This window comes from Alnus glutinosa, chromosome 3 (assembly GCF_958979055.1).
Source record: "Alnus glutinosa chromosome 3, dhAlnGlut1.1, whole genome shotgun sequence".
NCBI classification, from domain to species: Eukaryota; Viridiplantae; Streptophyta; class Magnoliopsida; order Fagales; family Betulaceae; genus Alnus; species Alnus glutinosa.
Genome location: NC_084888.1, coordinates 29,651,776 through 29,668,649, shown reverse-complemented (window position 1 = coordinate 29,668,649; position 16,874 = coordinate 29,651,776). Strand labels below are relative to the sequence as shown.

At 36.9% G+C, this 16,874-nt stretch overlaps 1 protein-coding gene across 1 annotated transcript; it reads left to right on the top strand.

Annotated features, from left to right (window-relative positions):
• Nucleotides 1-1,497: 1,497 nt before the first annotated feature.
• On the top strand, nucleotides 1,498-12,927 carry LOC133862734 (phospholipase D gamma 1-like). Its single transcript, XM_062298583.1, has 10 exons — nucleotides 1,498-3,649; nucleotides 4,101-4,217; nucleotides 6,295-6,489; nucleotides 7,517-7,765; nucleotides 7,899-7,967; nucleotides 8,131-8,278; nucleotides 9,084-9,232; nucleotides 10,246-10,419; nucleotides 10,595-10,792; nucleotides 12,417-12,927. The coding sequence occupies exons 1-10, from the start codon at nucleotides 1,961-1,963 to the stop codon at nucleotides 12,708-12,710; spliced, it is 3,282 nt and encodes a 1,093-aa protein (XP_062154567.1). The 5' UTR covers nucleotides 1,498-1,960; the 3' UTR covers nucleotides 12,711-12,927.
• Nucleotides 12,928-16,874: the final 3,947 nt, after the last annotated feature.

Genomic DNA, 16,874 nt, shown 5'->3' with positions numbered 1-16,874 from the left:
TCTCCTTAGGTCGAATTTGTTTACAAAAACATTCTGGCTTTTTCTTATTGACATTCCGGGCCAAAATCGTGATGCCATTCAAGTTGATCCTCTTGACGGGGCTTGTACTTTGTGAACGGGTAGCGAAAAATTAGAAAATTAGCTCACAAAGTGAATACACTATGCATGGTAGAGAAATTGAATAATTTGTGCTAAATTTTCAGCAGACCAACCAATTAACTAAAGTGCCACCAAATTTTGATGAGTTGTCTAATTTCATTTGCATAATCATATCATTAGTCAATCCACTCATAATTTCAAACTTCTAGAAGGTTTTTGACATTTTTGCCTATAAATATTAGATATTTACCGAGAATAACGTATCCAAGTATCACCGTTTAAAAAATTGACAGAATTCAATAATATATCACATCAACACGACAACACCATGTCTATAGATGCTTCGCCCCCAGTCCAGCCATAGCCACCTGGCCTCCATTGTGTTTTTTTTTCTTAACTATATATTTATATTTATATATATTATATTTTTTTATTATTTTTAATTATAAGTGACACATGTCATACTATAATTAGTGTTGATATACCTAATTAATTAACGAAATAGACTTCTTCTTCTTCTTCTTTTGTCATACCCAAAAATTATTTAATCAATTTATAAACCCTACGGTCAAAACCTAAAACCACGTACCAATTTAACAATTTTCCGTTTCCGTTTTTTTTTTCCCCCAATTCCATAATGGAGCTCTTTCGTGCTCAGGTGAAAGTTGAAAAGAAAGGGTTATTTGTCTACAGTTGTCTAAACAAAGCTTTCAAAGCTCAGCGGTCAGCTTCACGCGGGATTGGAAATAAACAGCTCGGTTATCTTTGACGCCGTTGGAAATTCCTGGCTGCCCTTTCAAGAAACTGTAGATTCTAAAATTAAGTAATTTTTTCTTAATTTGTTCGGTTTTTTTCAGCCGGATTAGATATTAGTATATAGGGGTTATTTTACTCCCAATAATTTTTAGTGGGCTGCATTACCAAATGATTTTTACCTTTTTAAGTTTTTTTTAGAGTCTTCAAGTGCTTGTAATTTATCTTGATTGGAGTATTGAGTTGTTAACTTGTTTTTGATTTTTTTTTCCTTGTATTTCTGTAAGTTCCGACTCCGTTGAATGCACAGCTGGCTATATTAGCAGTCGGCAGTTAAAATGTAGCATGTTACCGAAGCAATTAAAACGAATTTTTTTTCCAAAAAAAAAAAAGCTCCTTCTTTACTTTTTAAAAAAGACTGCTTCTTTTTTTTTTTTAGAAAAAAAAAAAAAAAAAAAAAACGGCTCAAAGCTTTTTACTACATAAAATTCAAGAATCCAAGAAAATATACTTAATTTTCTTAATAATATGCCACCTCTTTAATAAATAAATAAATAAATAACATTTTTCAGGTCGATACAATTTACAAAAGAATCATAAATTTATACCAACTTAGAATCAACAATTTCTTTAACGGCAAGCATCCGGTTGTCCTTGACGCCGTTGCACACGTTGTTCACGGTTTACACGACGAAGATTTCTCAGGAGGAAACTCTCTCTCTCTCTCTCTCTCTCTCTCTGAATTTCTTCTGTCATTTCCGAGGACGATCCTTTGACCCTAATTCGGAAATCGAACCTTGTAAGGTATCAAAACCCCTTTTCTCTCTTTTGTACGTGTTGATTCTTTGTCGCTGAGGATAAGTAAACCCCATCCTTATCCGCTCTGTAATCTTTTGCTACTCTTTTGTCTCTTTTTCTGCATATCTTCGTTTTGATCAGTATATATATGTATATATTGCGATTGAATCCCAATATATCTGTTTCAGTGTTTGTAATGTCCTTGGAATAAACCCATATGATGTGTTGGGTAATATTTGGTGTTACCAGTATTCATGAACAATTATTCATTCAAGAATCATCACAAAGAAGCCAAAATTAGTGTTTGTTAATGGATAATTACGGTTCATCATCTCCATACCCAAACCACAATCCCTATGCATACCCACCACCACCAAATTCAGATCCATACCCCCCCGATCCTTATCCTTACCCATACACTGCCGCGCAGTCTTACCCTTATGCATACCCGCCGCCGCCTTCACCCTCTCCCCATTCAGGCCCTTTGGACTATTACCACCATCCTCCTCCCCCGCCAACTTCACCCTCTCCCCATTCAGGCCCTTTTGACTATCACCACCATCCTCCTCCCCATCCATACCCATATCCGGTTACACCAGATTCTCATATTCCTCCTCAACCAACCCTTCAACAACATAGTAGCTTCCAATATGGTTCCTCCCATTACCAATATCCACTATACCCGTCTCCTGAAATTGCAGGCCTGCCCCAAGCCCCTCCCCGTGAGAATGGATTCTCCAATCATCTCCAGCAGGATAGTTCCAGTTCTATAGGAATTGGGTCATCTTTGAATGTTGACAGTATCAATGATCCCATCCCTTCTCGCCCTTCTGCTTACCCACCTTTGGATTATCTCTTGAGTAATGTTCAGTTGTCTGATAATCACCCTGCATCGCCCTTGGCACCTTCTGTGCCATCATTGACAAGTGCCCCTCCTAGTGCAAGGTATGATAGGCAGGGAGAATTTTATGGCTATCCTAATGACTCGATTTCGAGTGCTTCGGAGAGGCCGTATTTTTCAGCTCCGATTGATTCATCTGGACAATCTGATTATAGCCACTCGAGCTCATTCAATGGGTCACAGCATAGTCAGAACTTGCAGCTTGTGCCACTGCAGAATAAAGGGTCATTGAAGGTGTTGCTCTTACATGGGAATTTGGATATTTGGGTTAATCATGCACATAACCTTCCAAATATGGACATGTTCCATAAAACTTTGGGGGATGTGTTTTCCAAATTACCAGGGAACATGAGCAACAAAATTGAAGGCCACATGAATCATAAGATCACCAGTGATCCTTATGTTTCAATTAGAGTGTCAAATGCTGTGATTGGGAGGACTTTTGTGATTAGCAATAATGAAAATCCTGTTTGGAAGCAACATTTCAATGTTTCTGTTGCGCATGATGCTGCTCAAGTGCATTTTTATGTTAAGGATAGTGACGTAGTGGGGTCACAACTTATAGGAGTCGTGTCAATTCCAGTGGAACAGATATATTCAGGGGCAAAGGTTGAAGGAACCTACCCAATCCTGAATAATAGCGGGAGGCCTTGTAAGCCCGGAGCTGCCTTGAGTCTTTCAATTCAGTACACCCCGATTGAGAACCTGACCATTTATCATCAAGGAGTGGGGGCTGGCCCTGATTACCATGGAGTTCCTGGAACATACTTTCCTCTCAGGAAAGGAGGAACTGTAACTCTTTATCAAGATGCCCATGTTCCAGATGGGTCCCTTCCGAACCTGAAGCTTGACGGAGGGATGTATTATGTACATGGGAAGTGTTGGCATGACATTTTTGATGCGATACGCCAGGCCCGCCGTTTGATTTACATTACAGGGTGGTCAGTGTGGCACAAAGTCAGACTGGTCAGGGATGCTGGTCGTGGTTCAAATTACACCCTAGGGGATCTTCTGAGGTCCAAGTCCCAGGAAGGAATAAGAGTACTGCTGCTTATTTGGGATGACCCTACATCAAGAAGCATTTTGGGTTACAAAACGGTAAGTAACTTACCTTGAGAAACATATCATGGCATTTCAGAGGATAATGTGCCTCAGTTTCTGGATCATACTTATTAAAACATATCATTAGTTATGCTGTACCAGATTTGGGTATAAACCAATCATTAAAATGTAATCTCTTTTTTGGACTAACCTGGAGCTTGAGTTTCAAATTTTAGAAATAAAATATGTTGCATGGCAAGATAGCATGCTTTTTGTGTATGCAGATGGTCGTATTCATGTGTAGTGCTTTACATTTTCTTTAGTTTTGAGTTCTTAGGTGGAGCTTGATAAGTTTATTATCATAATCGATGATTTCTGGGGTTTCATTCCATGGCACTGCAAAATGTCCTTGAACTATTTTACATAGTAGTACTTCCCCTTTTTGTTTCTAATCAGAAAGCTTTTTTAGATTTATTATTTTTTCTCTAGTAAACCTCTTTATATGCAGGATGGAATAATGCAAACCCATGATGAGGAAACTCGCCGTTTTTTCAAGCACTCTTCTGTACAAGTGCTACTTTGTCCCCGCATTGCCGGAAAGCGACATAGCTGGATCAAACAAAGGGTTAGATGTAAAACCCATGTTTTTATTTTTTTTACTTCATTTTGTAGGTTCTTTTTCATATTAGACATGACTAATACTATACAATTTTTTTGCATCAGTTTAATTTTCTTTCATACATCATTGTTTAGAACTCCTTGATTGTTGGAAACCAGAGGGGGGAAAATTAATGGCACATTCTACATTATGGTGGCTAAATTTGGTATCTAGCATGTTAACTAACCCTAACCCAGTTTTGGTGTCTGTTGAAATATTATTCTCCTTCCATAGAAGAATTAGTAAGTCAAGGGATCGATTGTTAGGAGTAAATCATGAGATTGCACCAATCAATTTTCTTGATTTGATATTCAAATGTAACACATTAATAACTTTCTATTCTCAAGTTGTTGAAATTCCTTACCTATCAAAAAAGAAAAAAATTGTTGAAACTCGTTTATAAATATGGGTATATATTCCAATAATCAAACATGCAGCCCCTTTGGGGTTTGTGTACAGTGGACATTGGTCTCTAAGGGTATCAAAAATTTGGTGATGTTCAACCAGGCTTTGTTAGGCAAATGGTTGTGGCATCATGGGATTGAGAGGGAAGCTTGGTGGGGAATTGCGGTGGATTCCAAGTTTGGCAGTTTATGGGGAGGTTGGTGCTCCTTAGAGCCTGTGGGTGCCTTTGGGGTGGGGTTGTGGAAGAAGATCAGGAAAGGGTGGGAGAAATTTTTAGGCCTTTCTAAATTTGAGGTGGGGGATGGAGCTAGGACCAATTTTGGCATGATATGTGGTATGAGGATACAATTCTTAAGAAAGCTTTTCCTGTTTTATTTGGGATTGCTCGTGCGAAGGATGCTTCTGTTGCGGATAATTTGGAACTCTTGGGTGATTCTAATCAGTAGAGCGTGAGCTTTTCTAGATAAGCGCATGACTGGGAAGTAGATGTTTTTGCTTCTTTTTTCCAAGTGTTGCAGTCAGTCAATGTTAGTAGAGGTAATGAAGATAGGCTGGGGTGGGTCTCCTCCAAAAAAGGCTTGTTCACAGTCAGGTCTTTCTTTAACTCTCTAGCTTGCTCTGTGGGGAGTCATTTTCCTTGGAAGAGTGTGTGGCCTACGCAGGCTCCTTCGCTGATGGCTTTTTTTGCGTGGTTGGCGGCTCTAGGAAAGATCCTTACAATGGATAACCTCAGGAAAAGGCATGTTGTTTTAGTGGATAGATGTTATATGTGCAAGCGTAACGGGGAATCGGTGAATCTTCTTCTTCTTCACTGCGATGTGGCTTATGCTCTATGGAGTGCTTTCTTTACTCGTTTTGGTTTGTCTTGGGTTATGCCTAGGAGAGTCTTTGACTTATTTGCTTGTTGGTGGACATCTGGAACGCCGAGGAGTGCCTCGATTTGGAAGATGGTGCCGACTTGCATTCTTTAGTGTGCATGAAAGAAAAGGAATAATAGGTGTTTCGAGGATTTGGAGAGGTCCTTGGAGGATATTTTAGCTTCTTTTTTTCTTACTTTGTATCTTTGGACAGTGGCTTTTGTGTCCCCTTTGTCGCTTAGTTTTGGCATTTTTCTTGTTCGTTTTTTGATTTCTAGTTAGGTGCTTTTTCTTGTATATTTCCGGTGTACTTAGAGGCGTCTTACGCTTTTAACAAGAATAGTTTATTACTTATCAAAAAAAACATAGGTCTCTAAGGTCGAATCACTTAAAATTGTGTTTCTATTTCTTTCTTCTGTGAAATATTCTTTTGCATATTTCTCTGTAGATTATTTTATATTTAATTTTGAACATGGTACCAAAGCGGGTCAATTTGACTTCACTTCAATCTCTTTTGTTAATTTGGCGATTTCTATCATCACCTTATACAGCAAGTGTGGGCTAAAAGCATAATATGATTTATTTACTGTTTAAACTGTCAATTATTTTGTCTAGTAAAGTAAGGCATGCATCAATTTTCAAAACATAACATTGTATAGGTTATGGTTTACAGCATGAGAAGAAAAAGTTGGCTATGTAAATGTTCTTATCTAGAACTGTAATTGGTTTTATATGGAGTTGGTTTGCAATTTTGAATTTCTTCTTGCGTATTGTATTATCAGGAAGTTGAAACAATCTATACACACCATCAAAAAACTGTAATTGTGGATGCTGATGCTGGCGACAATAGAAGAAAAATAATAGCTTTCGTTGGAGGACTTGATTTATGCGATGGGCGATATGACTCTCCACAGCATCGTATATTTAGCACACTCCAAACAGTGCATAAGGATGACTATCACAACCCTACCTACACGGTAATCACTTAGCCCTTATTCCTTCTTGTAGTTGAACTGTTAGTAGCTATATAGCTCAGCAGTACCATACTGCTTGCTTGGCACAACTTTCCTCTCTCTCTCTCTCTCTCTCTCCAGATAAAAGGGGGATTTGTAAGAACTTTAATGTAAGGATCATATATGTTACAATTTTAACAAAACCCATATTGTTATTACTTCAAATTCGAACAAGCTGTTGTTAATAATGCATGGAACTTTTCTGCAAGAGTTTGAGATGTAGTGTGTTTTTAACTGTATCCGTACTAAGTTATTGAGGAGACATTTTGATGTACATTAATTTTCAGGAGTACTTGTTGACCACTTGGTTTCTTCTTAAGCTTATTTTACAGAAGTAAAGACACAAAAGTATTATTCGTAATGGAGTCAATAACATTGTCTCACACGCCCCTCCCTCCAACCCCCCCCCCCCCCCCCCCCCCCCCCCCCAAACGTTAAGGGAAAAAGATTAGTACCAGAACTAACGACTGAAAGTTAAACTATATATCATATGATGAGATCCTAGATGTGATCTGATCCAAGGAGGAAATTAAACTAATTTTAAGTGCTAAGAAATTAAAGACCAAAAAAAAATTATTGTGGCATTAGTTTATCTGCTAGAACATCCCATTTAGTCATTCAAATGTGCAAAGAAACGCAGCTTGAACAAATGCACATGAAGTTCGACCAATAAAATTGCAAGTGTATGCAACGAATACTTTAATGCCCCAATTTAGTTTTTGGAGATGAATCTGAAAAACTTGGTGGAATGTCCATCTAAAATTGCCAAGGAACTGCTATTCTAAGATATAGTTGTCTTCCAATTGTCTTACAATAAAATTGCAAGTCTACACAACAAATTTTGCACTATTCCTTGATTAGTTTTTGGACTCTAGCAATTGAAAAACTTCGGGAATGTTGAGCTAAATGTCCTAGGAACTGTTATTTTTGGACATAATTGTCTTCTAAATTAATTAACTCTGCTTTCTGTTGTGGGCTATTACCTTGACAGGGTAACACTGCTGGTTGTCCACGAGAGCCGTGGCATGATTTGCACTCCAAAATTGATGGTCCAGCGGCGTATGACGTTCTGACCAACTTTGAGGATCGCTGGTTAAAGGCTGCAAAACCCCATGGGATTAAAAAACTGAAAACTTCATATGATGATGCCTTGCTTAGGCTAGAAAGAATTCCAGACATCATTGGACTGTCTGATGCTACTTGCACTAACGGGAATGATCCAGAAGCTTGGCATGTTCAGGTCAGATGGTATTAATTAATTGTTGAATTGCCCTAGGGCCTTGGATCAGGTCAAAAGGATGTGTTGATTTGCAATTTGTGTTAGCTTACTGATGAAATTGTCTTGTTCATCTGCTTTGGTTTTCCAAATACAGATTTTTCGATCTATTGATTCAAATTCTGTTAAAGACTTCCCAAAGGATCCACAAAAAGCCACAACCGAGGTGAGGTGACACTTAGTTACTAGTTTTATCCTTTCGCTGATTTTAGTTTAGCAATATGGTTTTATCTTTGTGGTGATTTCAGTTTACAATCCCCCCCCCCCCCCCCCCCCCCCCCCCTCCTTTTTTTCCTGTGGCTGAATAATTAATTACTTTCTTGTAACAGAACCTGGTTTGTGGGAAGAATGTGCTGATTGACATGAGCATACACACGGCATATGTTAAAGCCATTCGTTCTGCGCAGCATTTCATTTATATAGAGAACCAGTATTTCATTGGATCTTCGTACAATTGGGATTCGAATAAAGACGTAGGTAAGGAAACTTTAATTTTAACATGAAGAGATCATGATAGCCATGATATTTAGAGGATCATTTATCTTATAAATAATTAGAACTTGTTGCTGTGCCGATTGAATCTGACAGTGTCATAATTTCTGCAGTCAACATGAATAGATAAGAGCTTTGAAGTTGTCTGTGTTAAAGCGAATATTATCAGATGAACATTGGGTCCATAGCTAGCATCTAAAACTGCCATGTGCATATGAGATTGAATTAAAAAGTAACCTACCATGTCTGTTGTTTTGTCAAGTTTCAGTACGTGTATGTTTAATAGATACCTTATAAGGGATCTTAATCAGTAGAAAAAACATAGCAGCGTTTCAGTTTATTAGCTGCACCAGACCTTAACCCAATTTACCACCAGAATAGGAAAACTTCCATTCAGCACATTTAGAAGAAATGTTGATAATAAAAGCATTACATGGGAATTAAGGAAAGATGGAGCTTAAAGAACAGTGATAAAGTCAAAAGGAGAGTTTTGCTTCAATTGAAGTCTTGATAGTCTCGAAATATAAAATCAAAATGCCAGAGATGGGACGAACTGGGTCTGGAACAATTTAGTATTTTAGATATTAGAATTTGATTAGGTGTTCTATGTACCATTTTGACAAAATACTTTGAATCTGCCACACCACTTTAAACAACTTCATATTTGTGTTAGTCTTTTTCATAAACTTTTACAGGCTGAGAATGTGGTAATAAACACGTGTTCTGTATAGTTTTATTGTCTTGTTCTGTTTGCTGAATGCAGAATTTTTCTCACACTATCTTTCTGCAGGTGCTAATAATTTGATTCCAATGGAGATTGCCCTTAAAATTGCCGAGAAAATTAGAGCAAATAAGAGATTTTCTGTGTATATTGTTATTCCAATGTGGCCAGAAGGTGCTCCAACTGGTGCTGCTACTCAAAGGATTCTATTTTGGCAGGTAGGCTCCAATTAGTAACTTGGGAAGGAATTGAAACTATGTTCAGTCATGAAAAGCTCTTTCGTGCTATTATACTTCAAAATTCGGCATGACATATACTCCTACATTTTTTTTCCATCTCTCTTTCACTATCACACCTTTCATCAGAGGAGTGCCTTGTAGTGAAGAGCTTTCCCAGAAGTTTCTCTGTATGTAGCAATTCTATAAAAACTAATTTGAATGACTTTCAGGGTGAAAAGAACTTCTTGTTCGTACCCAGCAATATGAAGCTTTTGTATGTTGGTATGGGGAAGCTTATAATTTGATCATTTAAGATGGTACTAAGGACTTATGCCTGGAGTGGAATTATATGAAAACTTCCAATATGAGCACATAAAGAGAAACTTAGGTTTCTGTAATTGTCAGTCAGGAGGCTCTCCTTTCATTTTACCATAATACGCCTTCAAACAGATGTTTTCTCCTGTACGTCCTCAGCTTTGTCACCTTTTTCCTTTCACACAAAATGTGGCTCTAGTGCTTCTAACGCATGCACAAATCTACACCCAACTATGACCTGGTTTATTATAATTGGTTCCGTTTTCTTTACCTTTTCCTCGACAAAAAGTTCTAGAAAGTGGAAGTTCCACTCTGGAGCATCAAATTTCTTTATTACATTGAATACTTTACTCAGTCTCAATAGAGTGGGACAAAAGCCTGGTCTCAAGTGGAATTGATTTGTTTCATATGTAGCATTCCAGTATACAAGGTTTAATATCAATATAGAGAAATCTCTTAAGTCAGAAAAAGTTGAATTTGAAGTCATTTCTGCTTATCTTTAAACTGCCTTATTCCAAACAGTAGTTTTGAAAAGACGTAGGGGAAAATGGGGAAGAAAAGACTCATATCATCATCAATTTTTATATAAACAATGTTTGGACATCAAAATTGCCCAATAATGTACTAAAGTCTATAGCATTTTGTTAAAGCTGAGTAGTGCATTTTGTTGATCTTGGAGTTATTATTGATTATTGCAGAATAAGACAATGCAAATGATGTATAAGACTATCTACAAGGCTTTGGTGGAGGTTGGGCTTGAGGGAGCTTACTCACCACAAGATTATCTAAACTTCTTTTGCCTCGGCAACCGTGAGGCCATAGATGTATATGACGCCATAGTTCCTGGAAGTCCTGCTTCTAACACTCCTCAGGTAACTCTCATCACTTCTATTACCCATTGGTTTTGGTACCAGTTGTTCTTATACACAGGAGACATTTCCTAGTACAGAAGTAGATAACTTTCGGATTATAGTTCCTCTGGTTCCTCAGATCTGCTCTTTATGCAGAAAAAGTACTTAAATAAGTGTTGTATCTTGGTGTTCCCAGGCACTTAGTCGAAAAAACCGACGATTTATGATTTATGTTCATTCAAAGGGCATGATAGTTGATGACGAATATGTAATATTGGGTTCTGCAAACATCAACCAGCGCTCCATGGAGGGCACTAGGGACACTGAGATTGCAATGGGAGCATATCAACCTCATAATACCTGGGCAAGAAAACTTTCTAATCCGCGTGGACAGGTAACCTTTGTTACTTACATAGCTATTTGGTATAAAAGGATTAGTTTCATTTTTTGGCTTTCCTTTGCATTCAAATGCAGAAACTCACCAGTGGTAATTTATTCACAGAAAAGGGGACCATTATTTTTAAAAAGAACAAAAAAAGTTGAGATGTAAAAATGTTTATTATATATTTGTTTTCTTAATCATTGATACTATCCCAACGCTCCCCTCTCCTTCCAAAAAACAATTTCTTGGGAAAGCAAAACATACCTTTCCTCATCACAGTAAAAACCTCAGGAAGATTCATGCCCAAGCTTTTTCAGAGTGCATGAAGGATATGGTTTTGTCTGAAACTTTAGGTGTAACTTTCCTCATTACAGTGAAAACCTCGGGAAGATTCATGTCCAAGCTTTTTCAGAGTGCATGAAGGATATGTTTTTTTCTGAAACTTTAGGTGTAAACCATTATGTTTTTTCTATTGAATGCTGTTTGGTTGAAGTAGAAAGATATCAGAGACATGCTCATTCAGTAGCTTGTGACTTGCAATTGGCATCTGTAGGAAGAATTGCTTCTTTCATATCTAGTAGTTTATATAGTCCCTGGCTTTTATGAATAACTTCTAATGCTTTATTTTTATGTACAACATTCTTTACAAAAAATGCAATACCAGAAAAGGATCCGTAGGACCAGAAACATTGAAATCGTCAAATTGCATGGCTGCAATGTATCTCAATTTTAGGACCATCATCAAGTGAAATAACAGAGTCATTCTTTTTAATGCGGTATCCTAAGCCCAACATGTTAGATTTTGTTGACTTTCTTTTTCAGTTGCATGGACTGGAAATTCTCTGGAAACAAACATGGAACGGCTTTAAAATTTTAGAATTTATTGGAAATATAAGAGTTTCTTTTTTTTAAAAAAAAAAATATATATATATATATATATATATATATATATATATATATATATATATTAATGTTCTAACTGAAAGTTTAGTAATTCAGTTTATTGCTTTAAGTCACTTTATCACATGGCCAGTTAGATATAGGGGAGGCAAGAGGGCCTACATCCAAAAAGCTAGTCAATCACGCTTTAATCTCTAAACAGTGTGATCTGATTCTCTAAGTAGGTACATAATCCGATAGTCTATTTAACTATAAGACATTTCCCAAAAAAATTTCTTGTTAAGACAACCTTCACCAGTACACATTGAAAAGTTCAGTTGTGAAATTGAGGTTTCAATCAAAACACACCAAACCCATTAAACCACAATGATCAAATGAATAAATATGCCCTAAAGTTAATGTATTCATTTTGTATTAGAAATGTTAATGGGACAGTTTGATGGTACGTGGAATGAACTTTTTCAATTGGTTTTCAGAAACGATACACAAATATTCTAGATTGGAGTGATTACAAAACAAAGTAGTGTTGTTGCCAAGAAATTTGCATCAAAAATAATGAAGTCGTAACATCGTTCTAGATACTCCAAAAACATATCTATGTGTAGAACTCTTAACATAACTGGTTCACTTGCTACATTAAATGCTACTGTTTTATTTCTGTTACTAATTGCTAAATACCCTAACGAGACATACATAACCGACTCGCCGTTACATGTTGTGAATGTGTACTTCGCAGATTCATGGATATAGGATGTCATTATGGGCAGAGCATATTGGAGGTATTGAGGACTGCTTCACACATCCGGAGTCTATTGAATGTGTGAGAAGGGTTAGATCGCTGGGCGAGATGAACTGGAAACAATTTGCGGCTGATGAGGTCACAGAGTTGAGGGGCCACCTGTTAAAATACCCTGTTGAAGTTGATCGAAAGGGCAAGGTGAGTCCCCTCCCCGGATGTGAAACTTTCCCAGATGTGGGAGGAAATGTAGTTGGGTCATTTATTGCCATTCAGGAGAACTTAACGATCTAAGCAGATTGCATCCGGCTTCTACTTGGTACCAAATTAAATTATAGAGTAAAAGAAAGTACAGTTCTGGCATGTATTTGTTGCATGTCTGGAACCCATAATGCTGTATAGTTCTTTTTCTTTTCCCTCTTGTTGTTTTAGTGTAGAGTTTACAATTTTTTCATTGTAATCATATTTCAGGATAACGTACCCAAAAGAAGAATCAGTCAGGTGTTTTTTATGTGTTCAAAGCTCCTTTAGGTGTTTGATGTGTACTTTCTATACAACCATTCAATCAGAAGTTTGTATTAACAGGGCAGAGTTTTGTCCAAGCCCAGTTTTCTTTCTTTGGAAAAGAAACAAAATAGTTACAGATTACAATTTAGTTTGGAACTTCACTGCTTTGCTTATCCTTTCTGAAAACCCTGCTTCTGGGAGCATTCAGGTCATGATAAGAATGGAAGGAGAAGGTTCAGAATATTACTTAAGATGAGGAAAATTCCTATCCATGGCTCATTCCTTTTATGTCCCTTAAAATAGGAAAATTCTTATCTGACAGTCCTCATCCTGGAAGAATATTCCTCGGAGTACAATCTGAAAAGGTCTAAAAGCTAAAGCTTGCTTAAACTGTATAAATCTTTTTGCAGGATTAAAAGGAGCCAAGATGGAAAGGAAAGGGATGATAAAATGCTAAAGCTCTTGCAGAGCCCAATAGCCCATGTCAAAGATAGTGTTGGAGATGCTCTAAAGAGGCAAAAAAAAAAATAAGAATAATAAAATAAAATAAAATTACCCTTTCAACATTGTGCAAATATGTAGAGAGAGAGGGAGTGGGGATCCCAAATAAGCAGGGGATGTGAGGGGGGCCTGTGGGGCTCCCTTTTGCCCAGGCAGGGAGCCCTCTCTCATAAGGGCTTTACAATTTCTTGTGTCCTCTACTTTTTGGACAGAAAAATTGTAAAGAATTCCCATCCGAGAAAGAGGGAGTCTTGCGACAAGTTTGTGTGCTTTTTTTCTTTTGTTCTTTTTTTCTTTTCTTTTTTTATAGATAAAAACTCATTTGCTTTCATTGAGACATGAAAGCTGAAGGAGATGGGTCGAGTTCATATAATGAAAGCAGTAAACAAATCTAAACCATTTTCTCTAACCTTTCCGGATCCTCTCCGTTTCATAATCGAACATTAAATTTCACATATCTAATGGTGTATATATTACTACATGAAAAAGATTTTTTTTTTTTTTTTTTTCGTTAGATAAATCATCCCCATTTCACTTAAAATAGCTAAAATCTGTCAAGTATACAAACAGCCCATGGAGCCATTATTTTTCATTTCATCTGAATTTGTGGTCAGATTGGGAAACCCCAAATCATTTTTCTTTAATTCTTTTTTTTTTTTTTTTTTTTTTTTTTTTTGTGAAGGTTTGACCTAAAAAGTTGAAAAGAAAAACAAATAACAAAGAAGCAATTGGATAAGATGCAAATGCTGTTGTAATGTGGGGCCGGGCGTATTCCAAATTGTCACCAACTTTTAAGTGGACCCTAGTCCCAGAAGTGGGCCTCAGCTAGGGACAATAGTGGTGGGCCCCACGGGCGCCACCCAGACCCAGTAAAAGCCTGCAAAAGCGGCCGCAATATAAATGTCACTGAATTCGCGGCTCAGATCATCGCAACCGTCCATTATCTTCTGCCCCTCTTTTTTGAAGGGGGCTGGCTGGTCCATCACTAAGCCATGGTCATGGCCCACAAATAGATGGGCTTTCTTATGGTGGTGGCCTGGGTCCCACACTCTGACGTAGTGAATGGTGATAAGCATCTCCCCATACGTGGCCACCAGAAAAGGGTTATGAGCTCCACGCGCCACAATGGGTGTGAGAAGCACTCTCTAATGATGGTCATTTTTCTCTTAAAACTTAAAAGGGAAAAATCGAAATTGGAAATATATATATATATATATATATATTTTCTTTTACAGGACTATTTCAAATTATTAGAGAAAACTCTAAATTTTAATCTGGATATCTCTTATATATTTGGAGGAAAGATTTTGAGCTGGGATTACTTCAAACAGGATTGACAATTTTTTATATCATTCGTAAACACAACACGATTCTAACACAAAATTAACGGGTTAAAGTTTAGACATCTGATCCGTTTAACTAAATGAGTTAGGTTATGATTGACCTATTTAGTATTGTAAGAATACATCAATACAATCTGAACTCGACATACGACATAAGAGATAGCATATTTAACACAATCGCAAATTCGGCATAAACTCAACACGAAATTATCTTATTAAGGTTGATGAGTCTGACCCGTTTAATTAAATGGATTGTGTTAGGGTTGACATGTATAGTCTTATATACATGTCTCGACACGAATTGTCAACCCTAACTTAAAGTTGTCATTTAGGAAAGTCTAATATCGGTTTCCTTAGTTTGAGCTATTAATACAATTGTTTCGAAAAATCTTTGAAATTTATAACTTAAGACTTTCTCAAGTATCTATATCCCAAGTTAAAACTATATTGATAATATGTTATTGCATGTTCAGCATTATCATCCATTCTATTGTCACTATTATATTTCACATTGCCACAGTTATTGTTGTTTCACATTATCACTCGTTTTGAGGTATATTATGTTGTATTTGTTTTTATTTTTTATTTTTTTTAAAAAAAAAAATTAACTATGAAATAGCACGATTAAGAACTTATTTTGATTGAACATATAGGATTTGACTAATTGTAGTGTTAGGCTATGTGGAGCCCGGATTGTATCCAACCCGGTTCAGTGTTAGAAGTGCTACGATTTAAATGGGTTTTATTATTATTATTATTATTTCCTTTATGTGGCTTAGTCCACGGAGCAGAAGTTTGGGCCGATAGGCGCAAGGAAATTTTTTTACCCGTTTCGGTGTTTGGACCCAATTGAGGGTCGTATTTATAGTTGCTTCTATGTTTACGATTTCGTATTGTATTGACGTCTCATTGTATTGTTTTTCAAGAAATAATGAAATCTTCCTGCAATTCTGGGGATGTAGCCCTTAGTGGTGAACTACGTAAACCTCTGTATTTGTAATTTTCTGTTCTTCTTTGTTATTGTTTTTGCTTCTCACTGGTTCTAGAAAATCAGATTTATTTCCTAACCTATAGACCCTACTAGGATATTAGACCATTCTCATCCGGTTAGCCAAAATAACATAACTGAAATGTTATTCTGGCTAGCCAAGATGCTAAAATGGGACAAAAATGAAATACATCCTACTTAACAAAATGCTGAAATATTGGGTGAGCTATTAAAGTGCTTCATCCAATTTTATGAGTTAAAATGGAGAGTAAATTCATTGAGCCGGATGCGAATGCCCATATAAATAATTTATATATTATCCGTAGTAATGCAAGATTGCAAAGATTCTACTATTTTTTTGTACAAATTAAGTTGTATTTTTAACACTAACACGTTTTTTGTGTGTGTGGTATATATGACAAAGAGATAATAACATTAATATGGCTTAGCTTAGAAAACATTGAGCATTTTTTTTCTTCTAATTGAATAAAAAAAATATACGAGCATTGGAATACATGGAGTTGGTGAATTAATCTTGTTATAAATTTTCACACTATTATAATATAATTTTGGTATAATGCACATTAATTAGTAAACAGAGCATATAATTAAGGTTGTACACCGCCCTAAACGGGCGGTTATTAGCTCAAAACCGCATTCGTAACTGTCCATTCAGGATGAGTGGATATGTCTGTCACCGCCCACGGGCGAGCCCACTTTTGGAGCTATCCACCCATAAACATTCGCCTTATGTGTATAGACTATTTTACATATATAGTACAAAGCCACTCCTCAACATTTTTCTCTAGTTGTCTTGACAACCAAGCAGACAAAAGGAAGCCTATTGAGAGCGCGAGGAAATACCATCTTTGAGAGGGGTCAAGCACTTATAGGAGATCTCGAACTAAAAGGGGGTGAGAAATGATGCTAGATTACTGCGATGCGCTGGTGACAAGCTGTGGTGAGAGGGAGAGGGGCGTCAAAGGGCAACGACTCAGAAGGTGAGGATTTCAGGGCACATGTTGGCAAGTCGGCAGAGTTCAAGAGTGGTGAAGTCGAGGGAAGTAATGTAATTGACAATTAATTTGATGTAAGAGAGAATGGCGAAGACCGAAGAGA

Coding starts and splice junctions, on each gene's coding strand:
- LOC133862734 (XM_062298583.1), top strand. CDS start 1,961: ATGGATAATTACGGTTCATCATCTCCATACCCAAACCACAATCCCTAT. Junction 4,218..6,294: donor ATAGCTGGATCAAACAAAGG/GTTAGATGTAAA, acceptor TTGTATTATCAG/GAAGTTGAAACAATCTATAC. Junction 6,490..7,516: donor ATCACAACCCTACCTACACG/GTAATCACTTAG, acceptor TTACCTTGACAG/GGTAACACTGCTGGTTGTCC.